We start from the raw sequence: 22,488 nt of genomic DNA on the forward strand, positions 1-22,488 counted from the left end.
ACCAGCATTTATTGCCCTCTACTTTTTTGATCTTTGCTGTTATTGCTGGTGTGAGATGATATCTCAGTGTTTTGATTTGCATCTCTCTAATGGCTAGTGATTATGAACATTTCTTCATATGTTTGTTGGCTGTCTGGATTTCCTCCTTGGTGAAGTGTCTGTTCATGTCCTACATAAGTTTGGGCATTCTTGTGTATTTCCCCTCGCTTCGTATCAGCTGTACTCTTCACTCTCAGCTCTAACTTTCCATGGCTATGTCCTTGTCCATGGACTCAGGAGTACCCAAGTCTCACCATACTATAGACCAACTAGCCCTTCCTCCTTTCTCTCATCTCCAGGTACACGGGGATCTATGGAACATGATTGTAATCAGCCCATATCTTCATTGCTGCCTTTCCCCTCCTTCCACTCACCAATAAACCAACTTGGTCACCAGCAAGTTGACATGCCTGATCGTGTGTTTCCTTTGAGTTTAATTCTTGGAAGGGGGTTTGTCCTGAAGGGATTTGATAGCTTGTCTTAATGGCTTCCCAGCGAACAACTTGCTTTTTCTTGTAATAGCCAGTCAAACTGCCATTTTTGTTTTGGATTTTTCCTGCTGGTCTTTCAGGAAAGAATTTTTATGAGAGTCCTAAATTATGTCTGTGTATCTGAGGGGCCAAGCAAGATGGACAGTAGGCTAACAATGAATTTGGCAACAAGAAGTTGTCAGTGACATTTTTGAGGGAGCAGAATTAGTGCTTTGGCTAAGTGAGAACCTGGGCTTTGTAGTTATACACAAATTTGGGTTCAAATTCCAGTTCTACCCATTTTCAGATGTGAGACTTTTAATAGATGAACACACTTTCTTAAACCTCAAAGTTTACTTGTCTGAAGATTGTAAATCAAAACTACTTACTCCTAGGAGCCCTGAGTCCTGGTGTGGCACTGTGGGTTAATTTGCTGGACTGTAAGGTCTGTTTGAATCACAAGGTCGGCAGTTCAAGCTCACCAGCTGCTCCTCAGAAACCCTATACAGGGTTGCTATGGGTCTGAACTAACGCAATGGCACTTAACAACAATAACAGGAGCCCTGATCAGGAGTGCTGGTGGAACTGTAGGATAAACACTGGACTGCTAGCCACAAGGTCAGCAGTTCAAATCTACCAACTACTCAACACCATTATATCCATCCTTCCTCCTATCACCATAAAAGACATATCAGATTTGTCCTTTTACCTGGGTACCTAAGATGTTTAAATTTTATCCCAGCAACTGTCCGGATTGGCATGTATGTCTCCTTTTCTTGCTATTCTTTTAAATTACTTCTTAAAGAGTTTCTTTTTTTTTTGTTACAATCTTCATCTTATTTAGATGCAATATTGAGATAAAAATAAGTAAATAATAAGTAGCTGGAGACTCTTGATTAATTAAATCTGGTACATTGACTACTACTGTCCTTTATCACCCCTCACTCTCTCAAAAGCTCATTGGCATACACCAAAGAAATATAAAAAGGTATTAACTTACAAAAGCTCCAAATGGGAACAGAGACACCAACAGATGAAAGAATTCAACAAATATTTGTAAGGTAGAAGGCAGGTAGGAGAATTGTCTTGAAGCAGAGGAAATTACAAATTAAGTGTCAACAGAGAGATATTACCAACAAGAAGCAAGTCAGTTCACCAAGTTTAACCTCCAAGAAGCTTAATGTTTATAAGCACAAGTATGGGGCTGAACACGGGGAGATTGGCTGAAGTCTTCATCCACCTCAGATCTCTTCTTTTAATAATAGTAAATTCTCTTACTGCATAAGGAAAAAGGAAGTTGAACTCTAGAGGCCACCATTCTCAGGGAAACCAAACACAGTTTATAGGACAGAAAATGGAGTTGATTAAAGGCAGGTCAGCACACTGGACTGTGGTAGCCTTAGCCCCTTACCCAAACCTGTTGCCCACAGTCAGACATCTATCACTCCCTTCCCCTCACCCTCCTTCAAAAATATAAAAAAGGAAAAGTTAAAAACAACAGCAACATGAAAACTTCTCACCCTCCTTGGGAAAAAGATCCATGGTAGCGTAGTGGATTCCAAGCTGGGCTGCTAATAACAGCAAGGTCAGTAGTTTGAATCTGCCAGTTACTCCACAGGATAAAGATGAGGCTTTCTGCTTCCATAAAAGATTGACAGCCTTCGAAACTCTGTATTACAGGTTGCTGTGAGTCAGAGCCAACTCTGACTTGCACCACCTTGGAAAGGTGAAATGCAAAACATGGGTTGCCCAATGAAAAGATGGGTTGTTGTCTGATAATAACAATTCCAAAGCCTGGAGGACAGAGGACCTGATTTAAAGAGCTCACCAAGGGCCTTGTGTAATAAATGGAAGGAAAGACCTGCACCAAGATGTATCTTAACAATTTCACAAAGGCTCCACAAAATTTCAAGAGTGAAAAACCAAGCACAGGCCTAGGAATCAGAATGACATCGCACTTCTCAACCCAAAGGAAGTTGATACCTGGAGTTATATCCAATCCAACATGACGATAGACAAAGGATATACTCAGCCTTTGAAGAACACAAAAAATAATTTTCCTTTCTTATGAAGCTACTAGAGAATGTACCTCAACAAAATGGGGTAGTAAAACAGGAAATTGGGCACCCAACAGAGAAGAATAGTTAAAGGAAAGTCCAAAACTTTTATGTACCAGGCTTCGCATGTAATAGTCAAAACTAGAGCAGAGAAACAGGTCTATGGAGAGAGGTGCCCAGGGAAAAGATGGAACTGATCAGCTACAGATTAAATACTTAGAAAGTAGTTCTTGTTAGTTAGAAAACACTACTACTCATTCTGTCTGTTTGCCCTACTATGTAGTTCTACCTGTTGCTATTTAGCTAGAAGTTATGACACCAGTATTTCAAATACTACCAGGGTCAGCCAGGTGGGCTGCTTTCACCAGAGCTTCAAAACTAAGACAATAGGAAGAAAGGCCTGGTGATCTACTTCACTAGCCAGTGAAGAAAATCTTGTAAAGCATTTCTGACTTGCTTGCTTTGTACAGGAATCATTAGCTTGAGGAAGACATAATGTTTGGGAGACCTTCAGTGAGATGAGTTGGCACAGTAGTCCACACTGGACTCAAATATGGTGATTGTGAAGATAAAGATGACACAGAAATACTCGTATTTCTTTTTGTTGTACATAAAGGGTTACATGAATCAGAGTAGACTCAGTGGCAGCTATCTAGTCAGAAAACTTAGCTTTACATTCATCCTATATTTTGTTTCATTGCAATCAATCCCCTCCATGCATCATCAAACAACCAAAGGGCACACCCCGCTGATATGATGGTAGGGGAGATGCACAAGAACACCCATACTTGCAGATAGAACCCACTTGACCTGACTTCAGTGGCTGTACTTCCGCCCCCTGGCCATCAGCACACATCCTCTCCCTCCCTGAGTCCAGAGTCCCCAGCCACTCCATCTCTCCACGTCATCATCTCTGCCTCCATCTCTGGCATCACTGCTTCTCTGGATAGGGTCTTGCACACCACTCTTCCCCCTTGATGGTCCCAGGTCCTTTGCTCCTGGATTGCAAAATTAACCACTCCCCTCCTTTTGTTACAAAATGTCTACCTTTACATTTCCAACACCCACAGTCAGTCCTGATAGCAGTTATTCACTATTGAACCACAAGAGTCATCCCCATCTCCTTTCATCAGCCCAGTCCAGACAGGTTGGAAACCACTCAGTGGAGAGTCTGCTTTCCCTGGCACCCTCTGGAACTAGGCTCCCTTTTGAAAGCTTGTAAGTCAGTCACTTCTTGCTTTTGTAGGCCCCCCATTTTGGGTAGCCAATGCCTAGGTTGCCCATCCCTGTCAACCCTGTGTATCAAGGGGGTGGGAATGATCTTCACTGTAAAGATTTGTTCCCTCTTTTGAGCTACTACATCCATAAGTATAGGTCAAGTTCATCAGATTGTAGCACATTACTCTTCTTTTCCTCTTTCGTCTAATCGAGTTCTGATCATCCAGCCACTGAAGTCAGGTCAAGTGGGTTCTATCTGCAAGTATGGGTGTTCTTGTGCACCTCCCCTCCCATCATATCAGCTGGACTCTTCACTCTCCTCTCAAGTCCTCTGTGGCCATGTCCCTGTCTCTGGGTCCAGGAGTCCTCAGGTCTTGCCATACTGCTGGCCAAGCAGGTCTCAACCTGGGATGACAGGCATGTATTGAATGTGGTCAGACTTACCTCACAACTTCATTGCTGTTTTTCCCCCACTTCCCCCTACCGGTGACCAATGTGGTCACCAGCCAGACCACATGCCTGTTCGTTTATTCCCCTTGAGTCTTAGTCTTGGAAGGGGGTTTGCCATGAGGGGACCCGACCACTTGCCTTGATGGCTCCCGGGTGAACAACTTGCTTGTTCTTGTAGTAGTCAATCAGACTGTGGTTATTGTTTTTCATTTTTCCTGCTGATCTTTTGTTCAAGAAGTATCTTCTGTTCTTCTAGCCACTCCAGACTGGTCTGCTTGTTCTTTCAAGTGGAAGTTTCCCACCTCAGAAGATTCTGAATGGGGATCAAGATTCCACCTAGGTCTTATGCAATGCAAAGACTCCCCAGGAAGCCTTCTTCATTGGGCAAGTTGTAGCCCCATTTTAGGTTGTAGGCTGAAGACAGACTTACAAGCTTTCTATGGTGATATTTCTGGCTATTCCTTTCTCTCCCCTTCAAGTGTCTATTTTACAATGATAGGCAAGGGAAACAAAGATTCAAAGACAGCCAAGCATCTTAACATTATTTCCCCACTTTTACCCATTCAAACCATGCCTCAACCCCTGTATCCCAGAGCCCTTTTGTTCCATGCTTGTGACACTTCATTCTTTACCTCTGTCCCACTTACCCCATGCAAACCTGCCTAACTGTTCCCCCATCCGCCTTGTTCTTCTATACCCCTCTCCCTTCTTGTGTATTGCGCCTCCCAACACCCAAACTATCTTGTGTCTATTCCCTACCCTGTGCTCCACCTTCTCCTCCTTCCCCTCATCTCACTCCCCCACATCTCAGAAACCAGCAAATAATTTTCCACCCTTTTAGTGTGGGTACTTTTTCTTAATTTTTTATAATAATGGTCCTAATCAGTATTCCTCCTTTTGTGAGTGACTGATTTCACACAGCATGTCTTCAAGGTTCATCCATGTTATGTGATGGCTTGCAGCTTCCTTGTTATTCTTCAAGGTAGCATAATATTCCATTGGTGTATGTACCAAAGTTTGTTTACCCATTCTTCCATTGATGGGCACTTAGGCTGTCTCCATCTTTTTGCTATTGTAAATAGTGCTGCTATGAACATTGGTGTGCATATATCTACTCATGTTATGGCATGTATTTCTTGTGGATAAATACCAAGAAGAGGAATTACTGAATCATAAGGTATTGCTATTTCCAGCTTTCTGAGGAAGCGCCATATTGTTTTCCAGAGTAGTTGGACCATTTTGTGCTGATTTTTTAGAAGTAAACCACAGGCTTTCTTCCAAGGCTTCTCTGGGTGGATTGATACCTTCAATTTTTCATCATTAAGTGTTTATACTACCCAAGGGTTCTGTTGTGAGGAGATGGGGACAGAGGAGGAATGGAGCTAAGAGGGGTCAAGAGCTAGCTCAGTCTTCATTGCCAGAATAATAAATATATAAATCTTGTCTTAAATTGATGAGTAATAATAGTAGAAACTCAGTATATGGAAATGTGAAGATAAATATCAGAAGAAATTTTAAAACGTTGAAAGTGGTTCTTCTCTGGAGTGAGGTAGATACTGTTTTTTAAATTTTAAATAAACTTCAAGTGGCAGAAATGGGCCTTGAACCCAGCCTAATCCCTCATGTGCTTTATCTACCACAAGATACGGAGTCCCTCAATGGCCCAGACAGGGCTCTGTTCATTTCCACATCTCCCACAGCACCTGTGCAGTGCCGCCTGATAAGCATTTGCTGCATATTTACTGATCTAGAATAGTATTGGACTCCTGGTGTGGCACTGTAGGATCAGCACTGGACTGCGAACCACAAGGTCAGCAGTTCAAACCCACCATCTGCTCCTCAGAAACCCTATACAGGATCACTATGAGTTGGAACTGACCGAACAGCACTTAACAATAACAAGAACAGTATTGCTGCAACCTTTAAGGATGCATTTGTTCGTTTTCTTCTATTTCAAAAGAAGACAGACTGAGGTCTAAGAAACCTTGAGGGACCACAATGTAGGGGGTCCTGCTGCAGATGTCCTGGGGTTGTTGGGTACATCTGATAACACTTTGAGTTTGGGACCTAGAAAGGGTCCATCCAGGGCTGGGCAGAGGCACGGGGTATTTTTCTTGGGGTCTAGAACAGCCTCTGAAAATGATTCTCAGGCTTCTGGCTGTAGTTCACAATGATTGATGTATTATCCCATGAGGGATTTTGGTCATTCTGTGTTTAGGTTGATCCACAGTAATTCATCTGGTTTTTAAGGCTGGCAGGATTTCGCGTTTGTCTCCATCTCTAAGGCTTTGTGAACGCCCTTCCTGGGAACACATATCCAGTGTCCTCTGGAGAGTAGTGGAGGTTGGTGTGTATGTCTGTCTGTCTCGGCATGCCTCAGATTATTGCTTCCTAATAAAATTCTGATAGCTGGGTCCCATCAATATCTCAAATACATGTGAGGAAACGTTAATTTAGAATCAATTTTAGGATGTTTCAGACTGTAAAGTCCTTTTAACTAGATCTCTGGCGAAGATGTAGAAGCACTTTATGGGCCTGTAAATTTCATGTTGAACAGTCTTCATGAAATACACATCTCCCCTACACACAAGCTGTTCTCTCCATATCAATCATGGCCCCTGCAAGTAATGTTTCACAAATATTCTGTAAATCACAGAAAACTCCATGATAATGTGAAATATGACTTTCACTTGTCTGTTAGACAAAAGAATCACACATGCCTTTCTCCCATCAGCACTAACATTTGTTATGGATAATAACACTTTCAATCACAACTATTTTTGGAAAACGGGTTTATTTTAAATCTTCCCTCCCCCACTAAAAACACTCTCTCAAGGACACGGACTCCTACAAACCACAGCCCATTAATCCAACTAAGGAATGGGAACTTTTCTTTTCACTAACTTTTTTTAAAAATTGTTTTTAAAGAGAGTTAGTGTAAAAGCCCAAGGTATAATGTGAAGGAGCATTTTATCTTAGCTGACTGGCATAAGCATGGGCCAGTCTCTAAAGACCCATATCTCTGAAGTAAGGTATTTGATGCAGGTTTTTAACAGGTACCTCATCTCAGCTGGAGGGAGGTGAGCTTCATCTGAGCTTCCAGTTGCTAGCATCAGCAAAGATGCCAAAGTGTATTACCTTGGTTCATAATTCCATTATAAAACAGCCAGAGTGTCCCTATGGTGTCAGATGACTAGTCCTAGAGATGTATTCTGAAAGTAACCACACTTGTGTGGGTTACAGAGGCTATCTCTGCCTCCAGTTAATTTCTGGGAAAGCAAAACTCTGAGTCACATATAAGAATTGTATGGTTCTAAACATTGTGGTAACTTATCTGTTCTCTCTCCTTCTGTAGCCAACTTCAGGACTGATTGAGCATGACATCTATAAAAGAGCAGGCAGCAATTAGCAGGCTCTTAAGTTTTTTACAGGATTGGGACAATGCTGGCAAAGTCGCAAGGAGTCACATCCTCCAAAATTTCATTGAAACCAACCAAGGCAAGACTGCACCTGAATTGGAGCAAGAGTTTTCCCAGGGAGCCAGTTTGTTTCTGGTACGGCTGACTACCTGGCTTAGACTCATGTATCCTTTATTGCAAGAAGAAAAAAATTAAACCATCTTCAAAAGAGAAAAAGAGTATTGTTACAGGAGCTTTTCTCTTGATTCTCTCTAGTATTTTATAGTACAACCTCTGGTGATTAAAAATAACATCCCAAAAGTCAAGAATACATTCAACTTCCTGTCTTCCCTCGCCTATAAATGTACCTTCACTCTCACCCTTTACCTTATTTGCTCCTGTCAAAGTTGAAGAAGTAGGTATTCCTTCTGTCTAGGGCTGATCCTCTATTTGTTTTGCATTTCAGTCCCCTTGCATCTCCTTTGGGACTGTGTTCTTTGTCTTCTATATCTTTTTCCCTTGTTTTATTATTGACTCTTTTCATCAGCGTGTGTCTGATGCATGAATCTTCTTCTGGTACCATACTGGTTACCGGGCTGCGAACCGCAAGGTCAGCAGTTCGAAACTACCAGCTGTTCCTCAGGAGAAAGGGGAGGATTTCTGCTCCCGTAAAGATTTAAAGCCTCAGAAACCCTATACGGGGTTGCTATGAGTTAGAACTGACTCTACGGCACATGAGAACAACAACAACAACCTTAAAAAAGAAAATGAAATCTGTCTCAAACCTGTGTCCATACCCAGCTCCTATTCTTTTTGGTGAAGCTTCTTGAAAAAGTGGACCCTCCCCCTGTCCATATCATCTCCGTTTTGTCTTCTACCCACTGCAATTTGACTTCTTCTATCCTCACCACTACTCTGATGGCAGATCTCGCCTATGTTAGTAGTGCTTTTCTAATTGAAAAACCAGTAACTGCATCCTTAGTCCTTATATGTGTCCTTTCAGTGATTTTTGGTAATAAACCTTTCCCACTTCTCAAAACACCCTCCCCTTGGTTTCTGTATTAACATTTCTCCTATCTTTCTGTCCTCTGTGTATCTTCTTCATCCATCCCTTCAATGTTGCTATTCCACGGGACTCCATCCACCCTCAGATTCTCCCTGAGCGAGTCCGTTGCCAGGATGTCAGCACCACTTAGGTGTTGAGGACTCTCAGATCTGGTTGTGGTTGTTAAGTGCCATCAATAGCGAATCTGTACTCCCACCCAAATTTCTCTCTAGAATCTGAATTCTGTACCCACACATGCAAGTACCTCGTGCATCTCTCACAGGATGACGCTCACAGTTCTGGCTTGAGAAAATAGATGAACAGAGTACTTTTATAGGGAAAGAGAACACAAGAAGAGGAGCAAGTGTAGGGTAACCTGTTTAGTTTGGGACATGTTAAGTTTTGAAGTGTCTGTATTCAGGGACCCCAAAATGCATATTGAGAGTACACCTGCTCTGTATGCCCACAGCATGCTATAGATTCATCTCAGGTCCATTCATAATATATTTCCCCCTTGCCTAAGACCCTCCCCTTTTTTAACCCTTTCTTTATTTGTTTGACTCCTCTTTCCATTATTCACATCTCAATTTAAACATTTTCTTAGGAAGCACTTTTCTCAACTTTTGCCTACCTCATAGCATTTGTACTACCATAATGGTCATGACTTTTTAGTGTTATTACCTCCTTAATATTTCCTCCACTGGATTCTAAGCTCCTTGAGAGAAAGTATTACATCTCTTTTACTCATTTTTTCATTTCTAACACCTAGCACAATACATGTTTACTGGATAAAGGAATGAACTAATGAGAACTGTAGGTTTAAGTAAGCACAGCTCTCTTTTTCTTTACATTTAAATCACTGATGAAATAAGGAATCAGGCAGATGCTTAGAACAAAGACCAAAGGGAATACTGTTGATGCACCTGTAGTTTGACCTTAATGTTTTCTGATGTTATTGTTAAGTGCCGTCAAGTTGGTTCTGACTCATAGTGACCCTGTGTACAACATAATTGCTAACTTCACATGAGCCCATTGTTGCTGCCATTGTGCCAATCCATCTAATTGGGGGTCTCCCCTCTTTTTCGCTATTTTCCAGTTTACCAAGCATGATGTCCTTCTCCAGGGACTGGTTCCACCTGATAATATGTACGAAGTATGAGAGACATGGTTGTACTTATTTCAACACAGATTTGTTTGTTGTTCTCACAGTCCATGATACTTTTAATATTCTTCTCCAACACCGTAATTCAAATGCATCCATTCTTCTACAAACTTCCTTATTCAATGTCCAACTTTCACATGCAAATAAGGCTATTGAAAATACCATGGCTTGGGTCAGGCACACCTTAGTCCTCAAATGACATCATTGCTTTCCAACACTTTAAAGAGGTCTTATGCATCAGATTTGCTTGATGTGATAAGTCATTTGATTTCTTGACTGCTGATTCCATGGATGTTGATGATGGTGGATCCAAGAAAAAATGAAGTTTTTGACAACTTCAATCTTTTCTCCATTTATCATGATGTTATGTACTGATCCAGTGGTCAGGATTTTTTTTTTTTTTCTTTACATTTAGGTGCAACCCATATCAAAGGTCATTGATTTTCATCAGTAAGTATTTTATGTTCTCTTCACTTTCAGCAGCAAGGTTATATCATCCACATACCATAGGTTGTTAATGAGTCTTCAGTCCTGAGCCACATTCTTCTTCGTATAATCCAGCTTCTCAGATTATATGCTCAGTATACAGAGTGGGCAATTATGGTAAAAGAATACAACCCTGATGCACACCTTTCCTGATTTTAAACCATTCAGTATCCCTTTCTTCTGTTACACAGGCCTCTTGGTCTGTGTATGTGGCCCTCATGAGCATGATTACGTGTTCTAGAATAATCATTCTCCACAGTATTGTCTGTAACTTGTCATGATCCACAAAGTCAAAAGTCTTTGCATAGTCAATAAAGCACAGGCAACCATTTTTTGGTGTTCTCTGCTTCCATCTGACATCAACAGTGGTGTCCCTCATTCCACATCCTCATCTGAATACAACTTGAACATCTGGCAGTTCCCTGTGAATTTATTGTTGAAGCAGTTTTTTAATTATCTTAGCAAAATTTTACTTGCTTGTGATATTAATGATATTGTCTGATGGTTTCCGCAGGTTTCAAGGGAATTATTATCCCCAATATCAAGAGAGTAGTAAATTGGAATAGTGGAAAGAAAGGATGCAATCAGAAAGGGGCACAAAGAGAGCACTGAATTTGACTATACTAGTTATGTTCTGGACTCCTGGTGTGGCATTGTGATCACACTGGACTGTGAACCACAAGGTCAGTAGTTCAGACCCACCAGCTGCTCCGCGGAAACCCTATACAGGGTCACTGAGTCGGAATTGACTCAACAGCATTTAACAACAACAAGTTATGCTCTATTGTATAGTTTCAGTGGCAGGTACGTATCAATACTTGCTATTACTCTTATTTTTTTATGGTTGCTATGGTCTCTCTTTTTTTGGTAAGTTTTTATGGTGAACTGAGTGATAGTTTACATGGGAAAACATAACGGCTGTACACCATCATTTCATTGCAATCACATCTGTGCATCATAATTCAACAGTATTTGCTTCCATTCCCTGTTCTGTTTTGTTTTGTTTTTGAGGGGGGATGTACACAGAAACGCTCAGGAATATATAATAATTTAAACAAGCAAAGGGCACATTTTGCAAGCCTGCCTCATGGCCACCAGCACCTAGTCCCTCTCTTTCCATGAGTCCAAAGTCCTCAGCTGCTCTCTCTCTCCATATCCTCATCTCTGTCTCCATCTCTAGTGTTACTGCTTCTCTGGATAGGGTCCCACACTGCATGTGCTCTTCTTTTTTGATGGTCCTAAGGTCCTATGTTTCTTTCATCTTCTTTTGATGCTTTCTGCATCATTCAGTATTTTGCCTAAAAACTCCTACAGTATTGCAAGTCAACATCAGTGAAGATAGTTTAAATTGCTGATTACCAACCTACCTCCCCACTCACCCCAAAGGTCTGATTTATTGGATTGAGAGTCAGGCCCCAGACTCTTCATTTTTAACAAGCACCCTGGGTGACTCTGATCCCAATGGTCCACAAATCATGCTTTGAGAAATATCAATGCCCAGTCTGGCTTCTCTCCCCACCACTCATGTCATTAACCTCACAAGGTTGTCAGCAGCCTGTTTGTGGCCAAATCTAGAACACTCTTGTCATTCCTTACCTTACTTACTCATAAGGTGAGGTGAGTGAGCCACGGTCCTCCTATAGGTAAAGAATCAATCTTATCTTTAATTAAAGTTTTAATATTTTGTTTATTGTGGATTTTTTGCATTCATTTTTACTTTTATAAATGTTTCATTGAAGTATTATTTATCTTGATTACTGCATTTTTTTCTTGGCACCCTCTTAAATGTTGTACCTAAAGTAAGTGCCTCATAAACCTTACCCTAGTCCTGTCCCTGCTTGACCTTCTTAAGCTCTCCCTCCTCTTCCTTCTTTGATTGCTGCTTCTCAGTTATTTTCTCAGGGCCTTTTCTACCCACTCTTTAAAGGTTTGGGTTTCCCAAGATCCTGTCTTCAGCTGACTTCATTTTCCCCTCAGTCACTGCACATATTGTTCTAGGCATTGTTGTATCTTTCTGCTCCATATCCTAGGTGCCTGTGTGCTGTTGTTGGTCTCTTCTAGCTCACAGCAATCCCATGTGGTAGAATAGAACTTCCCCATAGGATTTTCATGGCTGTAATTTTCACAGAAACAGATTGCCAGGTCTTTCTCCTGGCACAGAACCATTAGGTGGGTTTGAATCACCAGCCTTTTGGTTAGCACTTAACCATTTGCACCACTAGGACAACATATAATGGATTCTCAGTAAATGCTTATTGAACTGTACTTTTAATATACTACACTGTATATTTAAAGTTTTTACACCAAACTATAACTTTTTGTGACCTTGTCATACAACAGATAAGATAGGCTAGCTGAAGTGATAAAGCATTTTAAATTCATGATCCCACTTCTGCCCAGTGGTCCAGCTATGGTGAGTTTTGAAAGAAAACAAATCAATTTAGCATCTTTTGTTTTCTTTAAATTTTATTTTATTGTTGCTGAGAATATACACAGTAAAATGTATGCAAATTCAACGGTTTCTACATGTAAAATGACATTGATAACATCCTTTGAGTTGTGCAATCATTCTCACCCTCCTTTTTTAAGTTGTTCCTCCCTCATTAGCCCCGGCTGTGAACCTTAAGGTCAGCAGTTCAAACCTACCAGCTGTTCTACAGGAGAAAGATGAGGCTTTCTGCTCCCATAAAGATTTACAACCTAGGAAACCCTGTACAGGGTTGCTATGAGTCAGAATCGACTCGACAGCACTTAACAACAAAATGGTTATCTAATCTTTCAAGTTGCTGTTGTCAGTTTGATTCCGTATAGGTAGTTCTTAAAAGGACATAATACTTAAGCAGACATTTTTAAATAGTTTAGTTACATTATTGTTTGGTTTTAAGAAGACTTCAAGGGATATTTTTGTTTGAGATTTAAAGATTATTTATTTCAGGGCAATAGTTCCAAAAGTTCATCTACTCTGCATGGCTCCAGAAAGTCTAAAGTCCATGAGAATTTGAAATTCTGTTCTATATTTTCCCCCTTTTGATCAGGATTCTTCTATGGAATCTTTGATTGAAATGATAGCCGGGCACCATTCAGTCCTTCTGGTTTCATGGCAAAGGAGGCAGTTCTTCCTGGAGGCAAGTAGCTACACACTTCATATCCTTCTGTTATCCCTGATTCTCCTTCCTAAGTTGTTCCGGGTGAATTGAAATCAATTGTACCTGAAATAGCTGCTTGTAAGCTTTTAAAACCACAGATACAATGCAACAAACTTGGAGGTAGAACAGATCAGAAGCACTAAACACATTATTAGGCTAATCAACTATAATGTCCCATGAAATCATGGCCTTAAACTTCCAAACAAAGGAACCAAGTCCCATGAAGTGTTTGGTTGTACATAAGCAACCTTAGTAGCTAGCTTTTTTTTTTTTTGGTCATTGTTGTAAATATATCTGTCTCAGAACTTTTATCAGTTCATCTTTTTACAGGTATACAGCTTATTGACAGCAATTACAATTATTGGCTATGCCAGCCTACTCTTAATCAATATCATTTTCCTATCACTTTTTAACCCCTTTTTCTCCCTCCCTCCTACCCCTGATAACTACTAATAAACTTTGGTCTCTATATATTTTCCTCTTCTTACCTTTTTATATAAGTGAGGTCACATAATATTTGTTCTTTTGTGGTTGACTTATTTACTCAGCATAAGGTCTTGAAGCTCTTTGTATACTGTAGCATGTATTAAGACTTCATTTTCCTTACTGGCTAAGTAGTATTCCATTGTATGTATACACCACATTTTGTTTATTCATTCATTTGTTGTTGGGCACTTAGATTGTTTAGAATTTTTGGTTATTGTGAAGAGTGCTGAAATAAATATTGGTGAACTAGTCTCTTTTTAAGTCAGTGCTTTCAAGTCTTTGGGGTATATTCCTAGGAGTGGAATTGCTAGGTCATATGGTAGTTCTGTTTTTAGTTTTTTAAAGAATCTCCATACTGTTTTTCATAAAAGTTGTACCATTTTGCATTCCCACCAGTAGTGGATAAAAGTTCCAATTTTCCCCCATCCTCACTGTTTGTTATTTTCTGTTTCTGTTTTGTTTTCCTTTTAACTTAGCCATTCTAGTGGAAGTGTAATGATGTCTCATTGTGGTTTTGATTTGCATTTCTCTGATGGCTAATGACATTTTCTTGCCCTGTTTGATTAAATATGTCCTCAAGCCCTTTGCCTATTTTATGATTAAGTTGTCTTTTTGTTATTAAATTGTCAAAGTTTTATATATATATATTGGCTATTAGAGTCTTGTTGGCTATATAATTTCTGAAGATATTCTCCCAGTCAATAGCTTGTATTTTCACTTTTGGTAAAGTCTTTTGATGAACAAAAGTTTTTAATTTTTATGAAGTCCCATTTATTTTGTCTTTTGCTGTTTGTGCTTTTGTTATTGTATTAGATAATCCATTTTTGAAAGCTGGGCCTAACAGCATTGCCCCTGTTTGTTCTTCTAAGAACTTTATGGGTTTAGTGTTTACGTATAAGATCTTAAAGTATTTTGAATTTGTTTTTGTGGATGGTGTGAGGCAAGGGTCCTGCATGTGGATAGCATCATTATTTTTTGCAAGATTGACAACCATATAATCCCATATAAGCCTCAAACACTTCTCTTAGCTTTGAATTTTCAAAATAGGTCAGTATAAGGATAAAATTATTAGCTACTATTTAATGTATCTTTTTTATGTTTTAGTCATTAAACTCTGTTCTGTACAAATACTCTCATTTGAGCCTAACACAACTTAATAGATGATTGGTTTTATCCCATTATATAAATAAGAAAGGTAAGCCTCGAGCGCTCGGCTACTAATTAGAAGGTTGGTGATTCAAATCCACCCAGAGGTACCTTAGAAAAAAGTCCTGGATTATTTCCAAAGGTCACAGACATCAAAATAAAATGGTGTGCATGTCTGTTCTGAAACAAATGGACTCTCCATGAGTTAGAATTGACTTGATCGCAGCTGATTTTGTCTGACCCAAAGCCTGTTGACCATCCACTGTACTGCAGTATCTCACCCTTTCCCACCCCACCCACAGTTCTACCTTCTACATGAAGGTGATAATCTACATAAATGGCCTGACTCCCTCCATTTGTCTACAGCCAGGGTGGTTCCATCAGTTAGCTTTGGGACCTTGGACAGTCATTCACCTAAGACTGTTTTCTCATGTGGTAAATGGAAATGCTAATAGCATGCCTTGGTAGCATAGAGTATTATGAGCTGGGCCGCTAACCACAAGGTCAGCAGTTTGAATCTACCAGTCGCTTCATGGGAGAAGGATGAGGCTTTCTGCTCCCATAAAGATTTACAGCCTTGGAAACCCTAAACATGGTCACTATGAGTCAGAGGTGACTGGGTGACACACAACCACCACCACCACGGGGCTGTCTTGAGAATTGAATGAGACAATGCAAGTGATGCCATGAGCACAGTGCCTGGAGCACAATAAATGCTCATAACTGGGGGAATAATAGACCCAAAATACATGAAGAGGCTTCAAAAAGTTCATGGATAAACTCCATTATCTTTTAGTTCCATGAATTTTTTGAAACCCCGTCCTATAATGAGAGGCTATTAAAATGAGGATTCCTGGTGGTACAGATTCCTGGTTAAGAACTCAGCTGCTAACTGAGAGATCAGCAGTTCAAACCCACCAGCTGCTCCATTGGAAAAAAGACCTAGTGACCTGCCCAGTAAGGATTGTTGTTGTGGTTGTTGTTGGGTGCCATCCAGTCGGCACCAACTCATAGCAACCCTGTGCACAGCAGACCGAAACACTGCCCAATCCTAGGCCAACCTCACTACTGTTGCCATATTTGAGTCCATCGATACTGCCACCTGGCCAATCCATCTCATTGGGGGTCTTCCTCTTTTTCTCTGACCCTCCACCTTACCAAACATGATATCCGTCTCCAGCGATTATAGCCTAGGAAATCCTAGGAAACAGTTCTACTCTGTCATAAAGGCTGTCTGTGATTCATATTCAAATCGGTTGCACACAACAACAACATGAAATCAAGCCTAGCCTGAGACAGAGGAAAAGAAGGAAGGTGACAAGAGCTGGTCCTCTGGTAACTGAAGAAAAAGGAGATTGAGGCAGCATGCAAGTTGGGGGTTGGGGTAGGGATGATGTTAAAAGAAAGAGAATGCAATGTGGGTTGGTAGTGGCAACAGGCAGGGCGCCTGGCTGCAGAGCAAACACTTTTTGCAGTAAAGAGCCTTTTCTAATGAGCCAATCTGTCTCTACTTCTATTGGCATCCTGGGAACCAGGGTGCAGCAGAGATAATTTGCCTCATGCCTGCCTTTCCCCTACCCCCCAACAAAGCACCATTACCTCCAACCCATTACATTAGCCTTTATCAGTCTTGGAAGCTCTCAGTCATCCTCTATGAGCTGCAATAATTTCAGCTAATTTCTTAAGTGTTCTAAGAGCCTGTGATGTGTTATGAGCCTAGTAATTGTTGACTGGTTCCTTTTCTGTTGTGGCTTGATTTCATACCTTGTATCTGAGCTGATGCGTGCTCTGGATGCTTTATTACAATGAAGCTTTTTTGCAAAGACTCACATTAAAAAATAACATTAAATACTGAGGTTGTTTTAAATCAGAGTTTAATTTTTCTACCACCTCCTGATATTCTTACCAGGAAGCCATGCAATTCTTCATAAAAATAGTGACCTCCAATGTAAAACTTTAGAGCAAGGACAAAATTGAGAATGATGAAGCTGATTATTTTTAGAGAAGTCATAAGAATGAAGCACAACTGCTCAGACCCAAGGGTATAGTGGTCATGGCTTGGAGGACAGTTGGGAATTGACCCCAAGTTTTTTCCATGCACCTTTTACTTATTAGAACCCTTCTGCTCCCTAGAGAGCCTAGCAGAGCTTCCAGGAAGACTGTAAGCATGACTCCCAGCATGTTCTTCTCTCCACCCCATGAGGGTAGTCACTTCCCCTTCAGCCTGGTGGCCTCTCTGAGAGTAAAGGGCACAATTCAGCTGCATGGTCTTCTTGGGCAGTATATGCTACCAGGAATCAAGCACAGGATCTGGTACCTGAGTAAAAAAGCACCCTGAAATTCACTCTTTAACCTGTCATCCAGCTACATGACTGGCTGTTGTTTAAATAAGCTGCTGAAGTCCATTGGCATCTTCTTGTCAGCTGTATGCAGGTGAGTACAAGGTTTGTTCCAGAGATGCTCCAGAGTAGCATATTGGGCTCCTGGTGTCCTTGGAATTCACCACATGAGACCATGACTTCTAGCTACCAGTGGGTGTTCAGGGGCCCTCAGAATGAGCCAAGAGGTGGGTCCACAGTGGTCCTGCTGTAGTTGCTCCTCTGTCCCATGTTCTGCATTTTAACACATCACCACTCAGAACCCTCTTGGTTGCAAACTACTGAAAACCAGCTCACAAAGATGTAAGAAAAAAGGAAATTTGACTTAACTGAAAAATCATGAGGTTTGGAGTCTGTATCTCAGGCCTGACTAGATCTAGGGCCCAATGTCATCAGTACTTGGTCTCCCCTCTGTTTTTCTCCACTTCTCAGTTTTTGTGCCCTCTGCACTCTTAGGACTCTGTATGCTGTGGCACTCAGAAATTCCAGGCTTACCTCTGTGTGCTGTTGGCACTCAGTAACTCAGCCATGCCCAAAAGAAAACACATCTTTCCCAAGGGCTCCTAAAATTTCCTGCATTTTGAGCCCCATTGGATCAACTTAGGTCATATGCCTGACCCCATACCTAAGATCAGGAAGATGATATGCCCTGTCCCCAAAACCACTTGGCCTATGAGTGGTGAATAGGTGATGCCCATGGGGCAATTGAGGTGCTGTTACAAGAAAAAGGGAAAACAGATGTTAGAAATCCAAGACAAGAAGTGTCACTGTACTGTTTGCATTTCCTGCTAAAAGGAAGAATTTCCAAACCTTGGTGTCACTTTACCCATTGGAGAATTTTCCTGGATAGGAGGGTAAAGTATGTGGAGAAAGGACATTAAGTTCCCTTAGAAAGGTTAGTGCCAAGGGGCTTGACAAGTGTTTATTCTGACTCTTCTATCCCTTCTGGACAGTAATCGATACCTTATAGAATTCCTTGAAGTTGGAGGTGTCCTAACACTCTTGGAAATACTGGGGCTGGGAAAGATCAAGGAGGAGGACAAAAAGGAATCCATCAAATTACTTCAACTTATTGCCAACTCTGGCAGGAAATACAAGGAGCTCATTTGTGAAAGCTATGGTAGGTATGGTGCGTGATATGGGTGTAGGTCCTGGGTGAAATAGGGCAACACCCACCACTGCTGTAGTAAAACACATCTTAGAGCTGGTGGCACAGGAAATGTTTTGCACAGTGGACTCAATTAGCTTCTGTCTATGTTATCACCAGGAGACCTGGATTTATGATTTTCCTGATGGTTTGAGGAAATTTTTCAATGGCAGTGTTGGAAATATGTCTCCATTTTTTAAATGTATCCTCTTTCATGCATCCATTCAACAAAGATTTATTGAGCAGTTACCTAAAATCCTTTGTGGAATTAAGTAAAGACTCTAGAAAGGGAAAACAACTGAAATCAAATGATACACATGAGGCTTTCTGCTCACGTAAAGATTTACAGCCTCGGAAATGCTGTACAGGGTCGCTATGAGTCGGAACCGACTTCACGGCACGTAACAACAACAACAACAACTATGTTCTAGGTGGGAGTCCTGATGTGACACTGTAGGATAAGCACTGGACTGCTAACTGAAAGTTCAGCAATTTAAACCCATCAGCCGCTCCTTGGAAACCCTATATAAGGTCGCTGTGAGTTGGCGCTGACTTGACAGCATTAAGCAAAAACAACATGTTCTAGATATTGCTAAGGTGCTAGGGATGCAAAAATAAATAAAATACAGTCCCTGTCTTCAAAGAGCTTACTGTCTGATGAGAAAGGTGAATAATCCAGTATAATCTATCAGATGCTATGATTGAGGGGTGTAAAGGAAACATCAGACCACATGCAGCCCTCTGTCAATGTGTTTCATGCACCACACTTTTCATTTCATCTCTGCCTTCCCCAGGACCTCTTGGGAACTTAGTGTCTTTATCTGTAAAATGAGACTAACACCTCCATCTCAATATCATTCCTAGGATTAAATAAAATCATTGTTAATTGTTGTTAAGTGCTGGCGAGTCGGTTCCAACTCATAGCAACCCTGTATAGGGTTTCTGAGGATCAGCGCAATAGTTGTGAAAAAATTTGTAAGGTGTACAATTGTTAGTTACTATATAAACCAAACCCAAACCTACTGCCACTGAGTTGATTCTGACTCCTAGTGGCCCTATAGGACAGAATAGAACTGTTCCAAAGGGTTTCTGAGATTGTAAATATTTACAGGAGCAGACAGCCACGTTAGTTTTCTCCTGAGGAGCAGCCTGTGGGTTTGAACAGTGGATCTTGCGATTAGCAGCCCAATGTTTATCCCAAAACACCAGCAGGGCTCCTTTAGTTACCATATAGCAATAAAAAAAAAAAAAAGTCCTGTTTTATTTGTACATGTGGCAGAGCCCTTTTAAATTTTAAAGCACTGATATTGGCATGCCTAGGCTGAAACAGAATTCTCTAGCAACACAGCTATGTGGAGAACAAAAGAGTGGTGAGAACTGAGCCTCCACTTTGCTTTGATTTCACAATCTTGGCTGAATAGATCTTAATCCTATTATTTCATATTATGTAAACTTGAAAGGGGATTGTTCTCATGAATCCCTTCCAATTTAACATTTCTTCTGTTCTTTGCTCAGGTGTCCGATCCATAGCAGAATTTTTAGCCAAATCTAAGTCAGAAGAGACCCAGGAGGAGGTACAGGTTCTGCTGGATGCTTTGGTCCATGGCAATCCTAAGTACCAGAATCAAGTGTACAAAGGTCTAATAGCTTTACTTCCCTGTGCATCCCCCAAAGCTCAGCAGCTGTCCCTGCAGACTCTCAGGACTGCCCAGGTGAGCCAACACTGCATGGTCCTGTGATTCTGATTCACATGCAGTAATCTTACAATTACCTTCCGCAGTTACACTCCACTCGGCATGAGAAACGGAGCTAAGCCTCCCACTGCATGTCTGCTGTTCAATCAGCGTTACTTCCAGAAGGCCAAGGCAGGGCACAGAGTTCATGTCTCCCAGCAGAGTGATTTGTCCTGTTTACTTAAGGATCAGAAAGATGTTGGCAGACTTAAAAGTGGTTGAGACAAGCAACAAGGATGATGAAAAGACTGCGGAAAATATGAAAGGAGTCAATTTGATAGTAAAAGAATCATGGTGCATTTGTAGGCAGCACAGCATGAAGAGGCCCAGATCTGGAGTGTTTGGGAAAGCTCCTCTTGTTGTTTCCAGCCCTTCTCTCAGACAGTGCCCTGGAAGGTGAGGGAAGTCAGATTTGGAGCATGGCGACACGTGAAGATGCTGTGCTTATGAAGGACAGGAGAGAGGTAATCTAAAAAAAGGAGTTTTTAGATTGCCCATCAAAAGTTCTCAAAGCAGCTCCAGAGAATGGGCTGGAGGCAGGGAGACGGTGAAAACATCAAAGAGATAATAAGGTCTGAGCTGTGCTAGTGGGTCTAGGGCTGACCAGGCTGGGTGGATGTTTCAGCGGCACACTGCATGGGACTTGGGGTTGTACAAGAAGTCAGCGGTGACATCCAACTTCAGAATTCAACAAGTAAGAGCAAGAATAAAGAGAAGAAACAAATTGATTTGGGAGGAGGTAGGTTTTGACCCATAAACTTGAGGCCTTGTTGTTGTTAAGTGCTGTTGAGTTGTTTCCAAAATCATTTGTTGTTGTGGTTGTTGTCGTTGTTGTTGAGTGCCATCGAGTTGGTTCCAACCCATAGCGACCCTGTATAGGGTTTCCAAGGAGCAACTGATGAGCTTGAACCACCAACCTTATGGTTCAAACCGATTTTGCATTCCAGCACATTAACCCACAATGACACACCAGGACTCCTCCGAAATCATAGTGATACTGTATAGGGTTTCTGAGGAGCAGCTGGTGGGTTTGAACTGTCAACCTTACTTAGTCCAGTGCTTATCTTACAGTGCCACACCAGGAGCTGAAGGGGAATTGGTGGTTCCCAAATGTTCTGAGAAGCAGAACAAACTGCTTAAGAAGGGAAAGTTGGGTCATTTGTTTTTTTTAAAAACAACAACAACACTGAATCTTGAGCCTCCCTGACAGTTCTGAGTTGAACCTTAGATATGAGGGGTTTTTTTTGTTGTTTTTTTTAAAATTTATTTTAAACTCATAAGTGATACTCACAACTAGCTAGATGGAGGCATCACTGCTGAGGACATATAGCAGAACTGCCCATTGGAAAGTCAAAATTAAAGATCGGAAGCTCCAGAGAGAGACCCAAGATGAAGATTTCAGTGTGAGTTTCATGGAAGTCAATTTGAATTTCAGTGGTAGCTGAAACCACAGAAGATACACCGAGTGAAGTAGGGAACAAACAAGATGGTGGGTCAGGTAGAAGTGCAGTGAGGAGCTCTGTCAGCAAAAACACAGAATACTGGACCAAGCAGACTTAGGCGATGGTCCCAGAACTCTGAGCCACATATATTTAGAAGGTTGGAAGGCTTACAGTCAGTGGAACTTGTAGCAGAAGCAAGAAACCCAGTGTTTTTTAATCCAAGGTGCTCAGCTGCTTAATGAGCAGCCATCTTGGGTGAGACCAAATGGGGGAAGGATTAGAGCAGCCATGGGCACCTGACAGAACCACAGAGATAAAGGTGTGGACATTCTTTGTGTGTGTGTCTGTTCATTGGTCTCTCGCTGGCTGTGCACCTCCATTCAGGTGACTAGAGGGGGTGCCTGAGCGAGTGGACACTCCACCCCCACGCTTAAAGGGTTCTATTACACATGCACACAGATTTGCTCAAAATTTAAAGTAACAGTTTCCACTTAAAACCAAACGACAGCACAAAAAGGCCACAGCCAGCCATGAACTGCTTATCACTAGGAAAAAGGCCTGAATGGGGGTTGTGGAGTGGGACAGGCAGACTAAAAAGGAAACAGGCCAAAAATTAAATCCTAAGTAATGTCATAATGACCAACAGTGGCTTCTTGAAATTTCTCAGAAAGAAGAGTGAAAAGGG

General features: G+C 41.3%; 1 protein-coding gene across 1 annotated transcript in view; it reads left to right on the forward strand.

Moving 5' to 3' along the window:
* The first annotated feature begins 7,589 nt into the window (after positions 1-7,589).
* Positions 7,590-22,488, forward strand: part of LOC102819584 (chromosome unknown open reading frame, human C1orf228) — an 82,273-nt gene continuing 67,374 nt past the window's right edge. Inside the window, exons 1-4 of the mRNA XM_006839844.1 lie at positions 7,590-7,817; positions 17,468-17,536; positions 18,435-18,601; positions 20,144-20,340. Of these exons, the coding sequence (XP_006839907.1) occupies positions 7,612-7,817; positions 17,468-17,536; positions 18,435-18,601; positions 20,144-20,340 (639 nt within the window). The 5' untranslated portion in view covers positions 7,590-7,611. The remainder of the gene's footprint in view (positions 7,818-17,467; positions 17,537-18,434; positions 18,602-20,143; positions 20,341-22,488) is intronic.

Source organism: Chrysochloris asiatica, unplaced genomic scaffold (genome assembly GCF_000296735.1).
Source record: "Chrysochloris asiatica unplaced genomic scaffold, ChrAsi1.0 scaffold00026, whole genome shotgun sequence".
In the NCBI taxonomy this organism is placed as follows: domain Eukaryota; kingdom Metazoa; phylum Chordata; class Mammalia; order Afrosoricida; family Chrysochloridae; genus Chrysochloris; species Chrysochloris asiatica.